The sequence below is a fragment of the Trachurus japonicus genome, chromosome 21, assembly GCF_045865225.1.
Source record: "Trachurus japonicus isolate A0001 chromosome 21, Traja_1.0".
In the NCBI taxonomy this organism is placed as follows: Eukaryota; Metazoa; Chordata; class Actinopteri; order Carangiformes; family Carangidae; genus Trachurus; species Trachurus japonicus.
In genome coordinates, this window is record NC_140927.1 from 25226668 (window position 1) to 25243533 (window position 16866).

The window sequence follows — 16866 nt, forward strand, 5'->3', positions numbered from 1 at the left end:
CAGCTGCTCGACCTTCTCGCCGCGTGATCGGCTGCCGTCCCTCTCTGATGTTTGCAGATTAGATGAGATGTGTCGGCCGTGCGGATGCCTGGGCGGTTACCTTGGCAGTCTGCAAGTGTACGGCCTAAATGAAAGCTATCCTCGCTTGTATTTGCTACACAACTCCTCACAAGTAGCATCCCTCCGTAACCTTTGCACCATTGGTTTTTGATTTGGCAACATAATAACTCAGATGGTTTTATCTCAGAGGTTCTAATCCCCATTCAGCTCGGCCTGATTTATATTTAACTGCATGTTTTGGTTTACATAGCATCAGCAAAACAGAGCAATTATATAGTGGGACAAAAACCCCACCACCAACCTTTGCCCTGCGAGCTCCATCTCACAGTTTTAATGGTTACAGTGCTTTATGGTATTGTACCGATCTATAATCAGTGACTATATTAAATGTGTTTCTTACTTGGCTCCCACCTGGCACCTGCAGGCACAATTAAATGTCCTCCCAGCTAAACTTTACAACCTCTCTATAGATTAAATGTCAGTTTAGTCTGCCCGGTCTTTGTGTTTACCCCTAAACTTTCCCCTGTTTTCATCCAGTTTTCTTCCCCTCTCCAGGCTCATGGGTTCCCCAAAGACCAATGTTGTTAGTTTGCAGACAGACAGTATTACAAGTATTACAGTTGCAAGCAAAATTGGGGAGTGGGGGATGGAGGGGAGCAGGAGGAAGAGGAGGGTCTCTCTGTCCCCAGCTGCTGAAATGGGTTTGAAATGGGCCTGTGTGATCACCGAGGGGAAACAAACCCTCTGTGTTCATAAACACTTCTCCTCAAGCACCAGGAGAGGTCTGTGGGTGAACTCCTCTGCACAATGAGAGCAGACAGAGGCAGCAGCCGGAGGAGACGGCGTAATAGAGCAGCACAACGCGTTCGCCTCGCATGAAGCTGGAAAGCTGGAAATGTATCAAAAGACATTTAACTGCATGTTTGTTTGATTATTAGTCAGTGCTCATGAGTGATGCAACAGAGGGCTTTTTGTGCATGTGTATGTATGTGTGTATGTGTGTGTAGGAGGGGGGCTGAGATAGGTTTTTGGGAGTGTGTCAGTTATTGCAAGAGATTAATAGTGCTGCTGGGAAGTGAAGGGTTTGAATACTGAATTGGTGGTCAGCCAGGCCGTAAACTTGTGAACGCGTTTCTCACCTCAGTCACGGACACGGCAAGGTGGAGAGACGCCTTCTGAAGTGTTTGATCTGGACTCCCAAATGAATGTTGGGAGTTTGCTTTGACTCAATCATTGGTGTCATTTAAGTTTATTCTTCTTTCGTGCTCATAAAGCACCTTTTTGAATTTGAATTAGGATCTGATATAATTGAGCTGCTCAGTCAAAGTTGTATAGGCGGAGAGGGCACAGAGAACTTGTCATGACTCATGCTCCTGCGTCTATTTATTTCTGTTCTGAGGAGGATGTTGTACAATATTTCCTCGGGGAACCTGGGAGATTGCAGTTGTTTGACGAACATCAAACAAATGAATATCTCATGTTTTGTCTGTTAAATTAAAATGTCATTAACAAGTTGGTCACACAAAGCGAGTGTTTGAATACGCTCTGCTTATCTACATTCATTATGTCCATGTTGTACGCCGCCGTCTCTTCTCATACTTTGAGTAATCCATCTTTTGGTTGCGCAGCACTTTGATGATGACTAACCTGTTCTGATGTCCTTTCTCTTTGTTGTCTCACAGCCTTCACTTTCCTTTACCTTCCCCGACAACTCACGGCTCTTTTCTCCTTTATTTTGTTTGTCCTAAGGTGCTGGCGGGAATGAACGTGCACCCGGCTGAGTTTGACGGCCTCAAGCACGAGTACAACGTCAAAGGCTACCCGACCTTCTGCTACTTTGAGTGAGTCGAGTCCTCTCATCCGTCTCACTTTAGGCTCATTCCTCACTTCCAAGGCTCAGAACATGAGAGTAGGGCCACTTCAAACAGAGAGAGAGCAGTCCGGGCCTCTTAAACAGCTGCAGTCCTGATGGAAGCAGGTGGGGAAGGAGAAAGTTTCTGACAAGCTTTGGGTTCCTCTGGTGCTCCCTTTGAAACAAAGTAAACTCAGAGGAGGAGGAGGAGGCTGAGGGTCAAGGATGCTGGGCGCAGCAGGGCGCCATGGTCCTCACTGGAGGGAGATGTAACACTCAGGTCAGGTGTTGCTGTGTGGGTGGAGATGAAGTAGTTCATTGATGAAATATTAATCCTTAGCTATGCCAAAACGCCCCAAACTCCCTTCTTCCATCTTCTCCATCATCAAGATAATGATTTGGTTTTTTGTCCCCCCTCTGTTTTCTGTGAAAGTAAACTGAATCTAATGGCTTCAGAGTGTTGTTTGGACATATTCAGCAGTTCTGACGGGTCAGTGCCGTCCGCTGCCAGAGACGAGGTATTCTGTTGTGGCAAAAGCTGAGCAAACAACCCCGAGTCCCCTGCTTCAGAAAATCCACTGTGCCAGTGCACCTGGCCCACTGAGATGAATGGAGAGGCTGCTTTTTTTTTTCACACGGAGCTGTTGTCTGCCTGAAAACTCAAAATGAGTCAGCGGTTTTAATTATTGATGTGTCAGACTAAGTAAAGGCTTTTAATTACTGTAGCAGAGTTTTTTTTTTCTCTTTCAATCTTTGAGAACAACTTCAGGACACAGGTGACATTGATTTAGTGCTTTAGCCTCTGGGTTTTTTTTTTTAGTGTGTGGAGGATTTATGCTGTTGATAATCTGATCATTTCAGTCTTGGACTTACACACACAAAATCAAAGCTTATTTCCAAACGCACAGCAGGGGCTCGGTGGCTGACTGAGTGTGTTAATGCATCCCTGCACTGTCCTCATACTTACAGTATAGTAGTTGTATCTGGGTGCTGGTGCCCTGTAGCTCATGCTCTGTTGTCAGCCTCTTACTCCTCCTGCAGCAGCTTTATCAACCCCCATTTTCACATTAAACACTCTCTCACTCCAGTCTGGCCTTTTAATTAGACCGGGACTGATTAAGTGCCTCCGTGGTTCGTCAGTGTTCATGCACCTCTTTCTTGTGTGTGTGTGTGTGTGTGTGTGTGAATGTGGGCACACGTGCGTCCCCTCTGCCCTCGTGTGTAGCTGAGCTGGAGCCAGTCTGTTCGCCAGGAGCACATTAGTGTCAGCGCAGGGGCTAGCTAACGACCATCGGAGCCCATTGGCTTCAGTAATGAGCCTCTCACTGATAAACAGCAGCTAATCACTGCGGGGTAAATCGGCATCAACACCACTGGAGTTATCTCGCCTTAGCACCCGCTGTAAAACGGTGCGTTCAAGGTCTTTTTTACCTTTCCTGTCCTACAGATTAAGAAACCTTACAACTCAACTCGCCAGCACGGCTCGGCTTTCTATCAGCTGAACCAACAATAAAAGTAAAACTGTTTCAGCTTCTTTGTCTTTGCCGTGTCCTTGGACAAAGAAAAACACTCAAAAGCGTTAGGCAAATGACATTTATTTCACATTTCCTCAGCTTGATTTTACAAGGTGTGGGTGTGCTTTACAGGAGCAGAGATAAAAGCAAGCGAATATAGAGTCGGTCATAAATCTCTGTGATTGAATTCCAAGCGGCCATCCCCGCCACAGACGTCCGTTCACTTAAAATGCAAGTTTTAAGCTCCAAATCTGCTGTGTGTAATCGTCTATCACCTTTAATACGGTCCGTTCTGTATCTCCGCAGCCGTAACCGTGGTCGCTGCTCACCATTTGTATTTGCAGGATCACACTGCCCAGAGCCAGTTACGACTGACACTGATTCTTCGGCAGAGGGCTGAGCCAGCCACACATCCGCTTTCCAGTCTTCATTTAGTCACAGCGAATAGAGTAGATAAAGTCATTTCTATGAAGAATAATCTGCTTATATTTTTTTTTTTAGCCCATAAAGCTGAGCGAGATGCTTCCAGCTCATTTCAAATGCATTACGACGGCTTACTGGCATTACTTATATGTAGAGTATGTTTAAGATACACATACAAAACACAAGACAGAAGAAGTATCAGTCATTGCTCAACTTCTTTCCATCTTTTATTTCTTTTCAGCTTATATTAGGACTTTTCCATTTCTCACAGGTCTGACCCAGCTTTTTGGTTTAGAAACTGGATTATCTATTTATTTTCTATCACTGAGTTGAGGATCCTGTTTTTTTTTTTGTCCATCACATATGACTTGGATTACTGGGTTTTATCAGTGGCAGCTCAGCAAGTGACAATAAATCACTAATTTCCTGGGTTCTGACTAAGTGTTGACCAAGTGTCTATTGCATCAAGTGACAAAACCTGTAAAGCTCTGAAAGTTGTCACTGAGTCCTTGCTTAGTTTGATCACATGTTGCTTTTCCTATCATTTCATTCTGTTGATACATTAAACACTGTTGTATTTCCAAACTTTTATTAGAGTGAAAAACTCCATAGCAAAGTGATCAAACTCATTCACCCTCTCTCAGCTTGTAAAGTTTTTTTGTGGAGGAACATCTTTGATTAGCAGCCGTGGACAACGCTGCTCTCCAACTGTGACTCAAAACAACATCCACAGAAAGCACAAGCCACTTTTTCAGCACTGTTCACTCCTGTTGTTGGTCCTTATGTTGAGTAGGCTCAAAACAATGGTTCTTTAGCAATAAATCATTCTATATGCTGTGTTTGTGTCGCAGTGCAGCCTCCTTATACCTCCGTATTTCAGCTGGATGTGCTGTTAAAAACACTGAGCATGTGTTATGTGAGTCAGTGTAGAAGTGTATTACACTACAGGAGTGGTTTGATAAAAGCGTAGCTGACTATACTGTATGTGCTGCTCTAAATTAAAATTGTTACATAAATGAAGCGAAGTTGTTTTCTATCAGCTACTGTTTTGTCCATTGCTGACAGACGGTTTAGAGATCATCTTTGTCTCTGTTGTCTTTCAGGAAGGGGAAGTTCCTCCACCACTATGAAAACTACGGCGCCACAGCCAAGGATATCGCCGACTGGATGAAGAAGTAAGCGTGTTCCTAATCACATTTCAGCCACTTAAGACGCAGTAAACACGTAATGAATTAATGGTGGTCGTCGTCGTGTCCAAGCCTGTTTTTTTTATTTCAGCTGATGAAATAACAACCTTTTGCCTTGTGTCTAGGACAATAACTTAACTGCTTAAACATCTCACCTTAAATGTCTGGCACCGCCTTCTCTTCCTGCTGTAGTCCTCCTCATCACCCCTTCTCTTACCTCCCCTCCTCACCCTGACTCACCTTGGCACGGTGTCATCAATCTGCACCTGCTCTGTTCTTGTCTCATTTTTCTCTCTCACCTTGGCTCACTCTCTCCTCGGCTCCTCCTCCTCCCTCCTCAGCTTGGCTATCCTGTTTCCCCTCCGCCCCCATTTTCCTTCACCTCTCTTCTCCACTCGTGTTAAGGGCCTGGCAGGAAAGCCATGGCTGTCCACGGGGTTGCAGCCAGAGGGCACAGAGCGAGGGCTTTCACAGCTATCACAGGAAACGGAGCGAGACGGGGAGAGGATGTATTCCAGCACTCTCTTTTAGCCCAGAGGCATAACTACTCCCTCCCCAGTGCTGAGCCGTTACTGCTTACTACTGCTCATTCATGGTCCAGCAGTATAATTTAGAAGTGGCTAACAATTAGGCAATCAAATTGACAGAGTGATTACACGTTTTAAATTGAATGATAATGCTGAGTATATATTTATTTCCTTTAAATAGGTGATAAACGGTGTTAGAATTTAATTTCACCGTTCGTTTCTGTTTCATTTGATCCGTTTCCTCTTCCATGATTTAACATGAACAGACTGTTCTGGCCTTAGACTGTTGAATCTGTATTGTTCATATGCACATAAAATATGTTCCTTATGGTAAAAGCAGATAGAAGCCTGGCCTCCTGCAAGCCTCATCACATCTGCAGTTTGTCGTCTCAGAGGCTTTTTTTCTTCTTTTTTTTCATCTGGAGACGCTGCAGATGGGGGGAAAAAAGTTGAAAAGGGTTTTTTGAAGTAAACGGTGCTGAAAGGTTTTTCCGGAACTGTGTGATTTGCTGTGTTCGTAATTAGAGACGTTGTGGCCGTGCTGCTCTCTTTGTCGCACTGTGTGTCTCCGATTTTTTATCTCCATGTCTTTCATCAGGCCTCCTTCGCCTCCCAAGTTTTGATAAAGTGTCTCTTATGTTCAGATTCAGCTCTCTGGGCTTTGTTTCTCTGGTTTCACCCCTTTTCACTGGCCTGAGTCATTCCTTTTTTTTTTTTTTTTTATGCCAACAGGAACAATAGAGGTCAGACTCTAACATTTCTCTCACACCACGCTATTGAAATACTTTGCTTTTGTGTGTTGCACATTATAATGTCCTAACATCTGTTTGATACTGAGCCTTACAGTACCTATCCTAGAGTCTAGTTTCAAGGCAGTAAGTAGAGGGAACAGTTGTATCAGTCCCTTTGCAGCCACAGTATAAAGGAATAGAGTAGTGTGGTGGTTGCTTAGCGGCAGCAGGAGGAACTGCACCTCATGCTGCAGAGGAGCAACCAAAGATGTCATCTGATAAGACCTGAGTGTAGCCAGAGTTCCTGATGAACCCGATCCTGAGCTCTTTATGTATTAGAATCATACAGTAAATATCAGACGGATGAAATTCTGGATAAAAGATTCATATCTGCTGTTTTTTAAACAATCTTTAGTCTCATGCAACCTCAAAATGTTGGCTCAGGCCACAGTGTGTGATGATGAGAAAGAGAGAAAAAAAAAGAAAGGTTTTGCAGAAGGAGGGTGTGTGCGTGCTTGTACGAGTGTTTGTAAATGACGTGTGTATGTGTACACAAGTTCAGGGAGTGTGTGTGTGTGTGTGATTGTTTATATCTGTGTCCACTCATTCTTGGCTTCACACCACCGTGCTCTGTCATCAGGGCGTGGCTGCTTCGCTCCAGATGTGTGTGTGTGTGTGTGTGTGTGTGTGTGTGTGTGAGTGACACGTTGGGTGGGGTGTGAGTTACAGCTGTGTCTGATTTTTTGCTCCGCACAGATTCCTCGCCAGCTGGAATTTTGTCTGCTTTTTAAATGACCCTCACCTCCGTTGCCCTTCCTGTCTCCCTTTCCTCTGTCAGCCCTCAGCCCCCCCAGCCAAAGACCCCCGAGGTGCCCTGGTCCGAGACCGACTCCCCAGTCTTCCACCTGACCGACGACTCCTTCGACAGCTTCCTAGAGGAACATCCTGCAGCCCTGATCATGTTCTATGCCCCTTGTGAGTAAGAAAGCAATTTCCAAAAAGATCAGGACTTCAACTTTATGATTCATTTTATACGATTTGATCTTTACGATGTCAAGAAATGGTGAAAAATGAACATCAAAGCTTTGCAGAGAGGTCTATCCAACTGGCCAAAGCTGAGAAGATATTCAATCTACAGTTATATGAAATACAACACAGAAGTAGCAAATTCACACATTTGAATAACTGAAGCAAATAAATGTTTAGCAAATTAGTTTTGTTTAGCAAAGTCATTAATTAATTATCAGAATCACTGTTTATTAATCTTCAGTTGATCAACTGGAGTTTTTCTGTCTTTGCATCATAAACAAGTAGTGCAGTCACAATGATAAATTTAGGAAGGCCATGAAGGTAGTAGAATACAATAGAAAATACTTTATTAATCTCTAGGAGGGAAATTCAGATAGTCCAGCAGCTTACATAACCTAAATAATATGATATAAATCATATAAAGATTTTGACAAGACCAGTTTATTTGTATAGCCCATGTTAAATGTTCTTTTATTGCCTAAAAAATATGAAAAGAACAAAGAGCATCACTGTTTTAGTCTGTTGGAACAGTACCTCAGCTCTGAGCTCATTGGTTCTCACTGAAAATGTAAATTGTGGAAGATAAGTCTCAGATATATAGTTTTCTTATATTTAATAATGCTGAAACACATTATAGTTGTTAATAGGGTCAAATGGTTGTTTTGTTCTTGTTAAGGGTGTGAAGCTAGTTGGAGTATTGTCAGCCGTGTCCTCACACAACCCTCCCATCGCCACAGAGAAAGTAGTTGTAGTTGTAAAATATGTGCAGCGGTGGGTCAGAGGAGCTTCACATTCCTTCCTGCTGCGGAGAACTCGCTCTTGCACATCCTCTCGGGTCGAGTCGTTATTTAGTCACACAAATAACATCAGTGTTTCTCTGTCATGCACAACTGTGAGCAGGGGAGAGAAACCAAAGAAAGACTGGAGATGAAAAACAAACTGAGAAGAAGACAAGCTGTCTGGAGTAACTTTAGCCGTTTGTGTCACTCGCTCATCCTGGCTCCGAATACGTCATGGTTACCATATGGTCTACAGTACATACGCCTGCCTGTCATTTTTATTCATGTCCCATAATGGTGGTCTCATGCAGAACTCGGTAAATATAAGTGGCTTCGTCAGTGGGTTAGATTGTTGTTTTTCCACTTCCTGACTGATTTGCTTTGGTGCAGCCCTCCTGCGTGAGAGGGAGAGAGGATTTTCTATGTTGATAAATGCGACTGACACGTAACTGTAAAATCATGCAAATATATAAAAACCCCCACAGAAGCCACGCCGCACAGTCTGGGTTCCTATTGCAGCCAATTTCAGGATCTTTCACTTATTTTTTCCTAAACCACCCCCGACCATGTCACCTCCTCCTCCTCCTCCCTCCTCCCCTCCACCTGCCCAGCTGCGCCCTCCCTCACCGTGCTCATCTTAGCCTCCACGCTATAAAAATAAATGAATAAATAAAAACGGTGCCCTTTCCCCCTAGCTCTCACCATAATGATGATTCATTGTTTTCAAAATTTCATCACATTCCTCGCCAAACTACCTTCATACCTGCAGGTTGCTGGGAGCACTGCACTCCACCCAGAGGGCAAACACACTCCCCAGCGGTTGAAGTGATTAAAACACTTCTTTAACACGCACACACACACACATACAAACACACACACACACACACACACACACACTGCAGTGGGACCTGCAACATCCCACTTCTTATTGCTCATGACCTAAAACTTCCAAAATGTTTTGGCACTGTTGGATGGAGTATTATAAACTAACTTCTGCTCGTTGGCAGGACAAAAAAATGCTGTGACTTTGAATTTCTGTAAATATGATCCACTGAACAGGAACGGCCAAGTGACATCATTGCATCGATCACATCAGCCTGTTTGGAATTTAAAAACAACCGTTACGCAAGACGTCCGAACCAAGATAGGGTGAAATGTTGCATGCAGCCTCTTGGGTCGGCTTTTGATCAATAAGTAGCAACGGTTCCTAACTGCATGTATCATTTTCTTTTTTATACACATGTTAAATGCAAACATATGCATCAGGCGGCTTTGGAGTTGTTGGAATCCGTTGATGGAGCCAGGTTTAAATCCTTCCTCCGGTTCCTTTGAAAGCCTGGACTGACATCACAGAGATTGAATCTGATATTGATCCGTCTAATCCTTTAGTAAAACAAAGTCCAGAATGTATAATCAGAACCAAACTCACCCCCCGTCAAGTCACTTTGTCAGTATAGGTGTGTGGGCTAATGCATCACCATACTGTAGTGAATACAGTATGTGAAACCCATAAAGTGTAGATACTTAACATCATCGCTTAAGTCTGTGGCAATATAAAGTAACAAAATGATGTTAGATGTTAATTTTCCTAATATCAAAAAAAAAAAAAAGTGTTCTTTTCCAAATATACAGTTTGAAAACATCCTGTTTAAAGGGATGGTTCAACATTTTGTCAAATTGACCCATTGCCATAATCCCTATAGTCATAGCTGTAGGTTAGTTACCTTTATTTGTCAGTGCAAGCTATTTTTAGAACGGCGGAGCAGAGCCATGAGCTGCTCAGAGCTACGCTACCGAGGCCGATACCGATTTCTTGGTTTCCCTCATCAAACTCATCAAATACACAATCCAACAACTCCAAATCACTCTGGTGGACAAGTTGTGACCTGCACATTCACCACGCTATGAGATAATAACACAACGTTACAAGACAGAGTTGCTTTCATGCAAAACCGCTGATGTGCGTTGCCTTCAGGGACAGTTTTTCAGCAAGCAGTCTCTGTATTTACCTCGAAGACAACTCTGTCACGTAGTGTTCTGTTATTATGTCATAACGTGGTGAATGTGCAGGTCACAACTTGTCCACTAGAGCGTTTTTGAGTTGTTAGATTGTGTATTTGATGAGTTTGATGAGGGAAACCAAGAAATCCCATGAGCCTCCGTAGCGTAGCTCTGAGCAGCTCGCGGCTCTGCTCCACTGTTCTAAAAATAGCTTGCACCGACAATTAAAGGTAACGAACCTACTGCTATGACTATAGAGATTATGGCAATGGGCCAATTTGCCAAAATGTTGAACTATCCCTTTAACAGCCATACTGTACAGGGGCTTTAAATGAAACGACCCACCCTGAGTCCTCACCATCTCACTTTTATGTCACCATTTTCTAAGGCTGCAGCAGACAGCACACATTATCCAACAGACTTGCAGATGATTTTGGTGTCGTTAGCTGGTGGAGTTATTAGCTACAGTATCTAGGGCAGAAAACCCGAGTGAGTAACTTGGGATAAAAAGTTTTTCTCTCTCTCTCTCTCTTCTGCGTCCTCATCCTGGATGCACAGAGAAATGTTTTTGAGTTTCAGGAGTGCAGGGAGCAGACGAGTCCATCCTCTCCGCTCCTACACGGTGTCACAGCTTCACACACACTTGTCCTGCAGTTGACTCACCCTGCAGACAGCAGCCAGTCACCCACACACTCAAATCAAGGGCAGTCAGCTGAAACAAGCTGCATCAGATCTTTTCAGCTCGCACACACAAACACACATATATGTACACCTGCAACACACATTAAACATATTTCACACTAAGACGCTAAAACATTTATTGCACACAGTTTCATTGCATATCGCTCTCTGCCTCTCTCTCACTCATACACACACGTACACACATGGATGCCCGGCCTTGCTGCTTCAGTGCAGTTTCTTAATGGCCCTGCTGTCATAGTGAGATTAATGGTCTCCCAACCGCCACCATCAGCTTGTATTTCTGTCCACCTCTCAGCGCGCCCATTCTCACCGTCCTCTGAACAGCACTCGCTGGGGGTTGTTTCCGTGCAGCTCGGCAAAACGGGCAGCAGGACAGGGCGCCGTCTCCCAGAGTGAACCTGTTTATGTCCCGAACCAAAACAAAAGCTCCTCTCCTAGCCAGAAATGTTGGACCAGAAAGCACAGCAGCGTAATGGATGCAGGATGTTGTTCCAGCAGATGTGGCTGCAAATGGCAACATTTGATCCCTAAATGTTTGTGTTCAGACTGCAGTCGGTGCATCAGGAAGTGAGTGGTTGTGATTGACACACCTCTCCAGACCGGCCACTCAGTAGCACTCAAGTAGCCACAGGCTGCAGCTCACTGCTGCCGTGGGCCGAGAGGAGATGACCTAACAACACCCTAACCCTAACAACAAAGTCACCAGGCTTTTAACTTTTCTTTTTTTTTTTTTTTTGCATGCATCAGTTTTTATTAGAGCTACTACAGTGATGTGTGTCCTGTTTGTTCATTCTGATCTCTTCTCCGTCTGAATCAGCAATATTTCTATGTATTTCTGAGCCCCCCCTCTCCACACACACACACACACACACACAGTCTGTGAGTATGAATGCGGAGCAGAGCTGATGCCGAGCACGGGCCAGACATTTGGTTTTCCTTCTTACTCATCACTTTGAAGGGTCAGACAAAGTCCTTTTAGTCACTGTTTCTCTGCTCAGCCTCAGCACAATCTGCATGATCACACACTACATTGATTTAGATGAAAGAGAAGCAGCTTCTCTTTTTTTTTTCCAAGAGGCGTATCACACTTGATTTATAGCCTGCGCCAGCACTGCATTATATATTGAAGAAAGGAATTCTTGAACTGTTATGACAAGGGCAATTTACCAGGTTTGGAAATGTACCAACTTTGTTTCATGCATCTGTGCACAACAGTGCTCTGAACACACACACACACACACACACACACACACACACGCTGCTCATCCCTGATCAAAAAGCATATTCATGACATCTTAAAACAAAACATCTTGTACTTGACGAATATTGTTTTATGTGTTTGAAAGTCATTTTGAATCCAAAAATAAAATGTTTGCCCGTTTGCTCATGCAATATTAAACACACCTTCACACCAAACACAGTTTGTTCACGATGCTCGGAGCTCAGACAGATTTGTTGCAAACACATTCACACAGAAACACACAAACAGACGCCACTACCTCCAGATAATACAGAGTTATACGGAGCAAAAACACAGTTAACACTGTCCCTCCTTCTTAATTAAAGAACGGAGAGGTGCAGAGAAAAGTAATGAAATTCATTCTCCTTGAATTTTTCCTCTGAAGTTGAATAAGCTGCAAACTTAATACGAATAATTCATATCATCATCTAGTGACTGTCAATGTCAGACTGAAACTCTTTGAAAAAAAAAAATTATACAAGTTTTTGCTTTTACACCCTGTGAAGAGATTGGTTTCCTTAGTACGGAGCATAGTTACAGCTGACCCTTGTAATTAAACAAAGTGATTATTTTATGAAATGCACTTTACATATCGCAGTATAAATTGATCGAGAAAAAATATTCGCGTGAATTAACAATATTGGGTCGTGATTCTGAAGGGAAGGTTTTCCTTTTTATTTCTGCAATAAAACTAACAAAAAGCTGACAAGAAATATTGAAACAGTAAATGCAATAACACAGAAGCAGGAGTCTGTGGTGAAGGTCTTTGAAGCTTTGCCTTTTCAACTGTTTGGATCGACATCACATCTGTAATCCAACTAAAACGCGACCACTTCAGGAATTTCTTTCTTCTTTGTTTTTTGTTTTGTTTTTTTCAATCGAACACAACAAGTTCCAAATGATTTGCTTCGGCTCGATTGTGCCAACGTAGATTGTACCTTCAGTTTTCTTTTAGAGCTCACATGAGCTGACGCACTTTGATTTCCACTCTCTTTGTACTCAGTCTCTGCTTGGGATGTATTTTTATGTGTAGCCACATTGTGCTGTTGCAGTGTGCTAACACCATCTACACCATGTTGCTGTGGTTTCTTCTAAGTCTGACTTCTTTACGAGTCTGAATTTGCATATTTTTGAATCTAAGCCATTTTCACACCAGTACATTTTCATTGGAACCAACTCCTCGATGGCACCCTGACAACCCGCTATGAGATATTTGTGTTACCCATACGTTAAGACAACATTGGACCATATGGCCCAGCTGGACTCGTCACCTCCACTTCCCCCTCCATCCCTCCCTCCTCCCTTCATCCTCTACTTGCACTCTTTCTTTCACTACTATACGTGTCACTTCCTCCCACCCAGCTCTTAGTCTCTTTCAGTTTGTCTTAAACATGCTTACTCAGATGCAAACACGCACACCCATGTCTGAGAATAAAACATGTAGTCAGCAATCAGGGCCAGAATGACCTCTCCTGGTAAACGAAGGGAGACTCTCGTCATCTCAGTTACAGTTTCACCCTCAGCGTGGCGGCAGCAAAGCCTCAGACAAACCGGTGGGGAAACAGCAGGACACCGGAGAATTACAGCTGTTGACACACGGATTCAGTGCGACAGCTCTGTGGATGTAACATTGTACAAAGATTGCAGGGCTCTCGGACTGTTCTTAGCCTTACTTTTATGAAAATATATTCTTCAGCAGCACATAGCTATTTGCTTTTTTTCATATTCCACAAGGTTGAGGGGTGATTCATTCATCGGTCCTTTTTACTCTCACTGATGTGACTGTTTTAGTTAGCAGGCTGCTATTGTGAGGATGAAAGTTTCAGCATATAAATGTTTTATATGCAAAATGCATTTTTCATCTTTATCTGTTGACTTTTGTGTATTTATTCTTTTTATTAATTAATTCACCATTTTAAAATGTGTGTTTAATGAAATAATAAAAAAAATAGTTTGACAGAATACTACCAAATTAGTTTTTAATTATAATAAATATGATAGTCAGATTCATTGTTATCATTTTTTACTCTCAAATAGCAATGTCAATATCAGCGTCTGCAATCTGTGAAGCCAGTCTCTAACGTATGATCTGAATCCTTCAGGGTGTGGCCACTGCAAGAAGATGAAGCCAGAGTATGATGAAGCAGCTGAAATACTCAACAAGGGAGCAGATGTAAGTTTTGTGACCTTTGCTTGTGTTGTTGTGTGCCCAGCGTGCAAGACTTCAGGTCCGTGTGTTTTGTTCCGTTTTCATATTTCACACTCCGTTGAACATGCAGGACTTCACTGCGTAGCGGCGCCTCATTAACAGATCATAATAATCCCTCCCTTGGCCCGGAGGCTGTTGGCCGACACAACCGACATGCTGGTCAGTCTGTCCAATGGCCCGGTTCTCGATGTGTTTCTGATTAGTCGGGTGTGTTCCTCACCTCTCCTCTCCGCCATTATGTCCTCGGTGGTAATCCAACACTCCCCGGCCAGGGGCAGGGCCAATAAAACTCCAGCCTGGTGACTGTAGCAATTATCTCATCCATGAGCGTCCCCCCGGCCCGACGCTTGGACCTTCTCCTTGTGGCTCCGTGCCCAGCGTTGGAGGTCAATGGGAGAAGGCTGACCATTATCTAATATGGATTGACTGGAGCTTCTCTCACCCCAAGACCTGAAGGCTTAGAATATCATTTATTTTTCTCCTCCTTACCTCCCTGCTGGTGTTTTTTTTTTATTATTTTTTTTATGCAGCATTTTTTAAATACACAAAAGGCTCAGTGTGCTCATTTGCAAAGGTTGAACTTGGATTGTGTTTATAGTGTGGGTTGTTAATTAGTGTCATGTTAAGGGTTAGTCTCAGGACCTCTATTAGTCTAATTGGACAGATCCCTTTATAGTTATTATTTTTCAAAGGTCCCACATGGTTTACACTGATCAGCTACAACATTAATACCAGTAACAGTCTTTAATGTTGCATATATACACTATATGAATATGTGTGTGTGTGGCAGTGGTTTCCTTTTGGGAATTTTTTGCATCTCCTTGCACATGTGCAACCAGTAAATTTGCTGTCATTACAGGTGGCAGATCACAATGAAAAAGACACAGCTGGGAAAATAAGTATTGAACTCGTCAATAGACTTGCATTTTGAACATGCATCTGTCTAAAGCTCTCAGCCAGTGGTCATCGGCTCTTAGACAACTCTCCTTAGTTTTCTTTTGACTCTGTCAGAAATCTTGTGAGGACCTGGTCGTGGCCAGTTTATGGTGAAATCATGTTCTTTTCAGTTCTGGATAACAGCACTAACGGGTAAAACGGTGCATTCAGACACGTCTGTAACCGATGCCATCAGGATGTTCTGCAACATGAGTTTCTGAAGGCCTTGAGAGAACTCTTTGCTCTTTGTGTGACACCTGGGTGATGAGAAACCTTTTCATAGGCGTCAATTTGGACTAAAGCTGATATTACTTTGCACTGATAGGGGACAGGATTACTTTCTAAATAAATACTGACGTGTTCAATACTTATTTTCCCTTCTGTATATGAATATTTGCTTTGCAAGTTGATTAATAGCGTGCAGCCCTAAATGTTCTGCTTGCACTCCTAAGATTTTAAGTAAAGGGCCGCTGTGCTCCTAGTAATAAAAGTTAGTCTGGAGTCCTGCCACCAGCCACAACATTGAAACCAGTCACCAGTTCTAACGTTTGTGGCTGATGTGCTGTTGTTGTTACCTCTCAGACTCCAGGTGTTCTGGCAGCGGTGGACTCCACGGTGCACAAGGCCGTGGGGGATCGCTTCAAGATCTCTGGCTTCCCAACGGTGAAGTATTTCGAGAAAGGTGAAGACAAGTATACGCTGCCACATCTCCGGAGCAAAGACAAGATCATCGAGTTCATGCACAAGTGAGTCGCACTCTTCACCAGGCAGCTCAGCCACTTCTCTACTTCTGTCCAACAAATGCTGCCTTTGCAGAGTTTTAGACATTTAGACATTTAGACATTTAGACACAGACTCAACCCCATGTGCGTTGTATCCCATGTGTCCCTGAGCTTAAACATCCGCTTTTGTTCCTGATTAGCTGCAACATTTTTTACATAATGTCCTCCCAGTGTAAGAGATTCAACTTTAGAAAAGAGTCAGTGTGAAAAGTAGTGGATTTACAATGACATCAGTCCAGCTGCAGCCATTACAGGCTCCATAAAGGAAGGTCAGCAGCATTTAATATATATAGTATGGAGTATTATTGCATAACTGGTATTCACCATGTGACCGTTTTTCTTTTTTGGAAACAAGTATAGGCTACACTATATGCACAATCTCCTTATTGTGTATATAATAGTTATTACTTTGCTCTCGTTTATGTCTCTAGTCCCCAGGCACCTCCTCCACCCGAGCAGTCCTGGGAAGACAAGCCTTCCAGCGTCAGCCATCTTGGATCAGAGGATTTCCGAGAGGCACTGAAGAAGAAGAAGCATGCCCTGGTCATGTTCTACGCTCCCTGTAAGAGCCTCATTCATACCAATTAAACAACCCTCTACAGCGGTCTGCTATTACTCCTGACAGGCTCATCTGTAGTTGGCAGGAGACAGTTTTTGCACAGACTGTAGAATTTCATATATTTGGCTGTTTTGATCAAAATATTAAGTGTGTGTGAAGTTTCTGCAACCAAGTGTGATCACAGCCCCGCTCCATCGGGCTCGGTGTGATCATATCCTGGGTTTTAACCAGTGTGCATACGTCACTCTGAGCCGTCTTGCCAAGCTCCTCATCACACAGTATATAAACTCCACCTAAGCCACGGGGAGACTGAGGAATGATTCAGATTACTGAGA

At 43.3% G+C, this 16866-nt stretch overlaps 1 protein-coding gene across 1 annotated transcript in view; it reads left to right on the plus strand.

Moving 5' to 3' along the window:
* Positions 1-16866, plus strand: part of pdia5 (protein disulfide isomerase family A, member 5) — a 57924-nt gene that overhangs the window by 28209 nt on the left and 12849 nt on the right. The window contains exons 9-14 of the mRNA XM_085766401.1: positions 1810-1901; positions 4953-5024; positions 7133-7269; positions 14148-14218; positions 15773-15936; positions 16404-16534. Of these exons, the coding sequence (XP_085622527.1) occupies positions 1810-1901; positions 4953-5024; positions 7133-7269; positions 14148-14218; positions 15773-15936; positions 16404-16534 (667 nt within the window). The remainder of the gene's footprint in view (positions 1-1809; positions 1902-4952; positions 5025-7132; positions 7270-14147; positions 14219-15772; positions 15937-16403; positions 16535-16866) is intronic.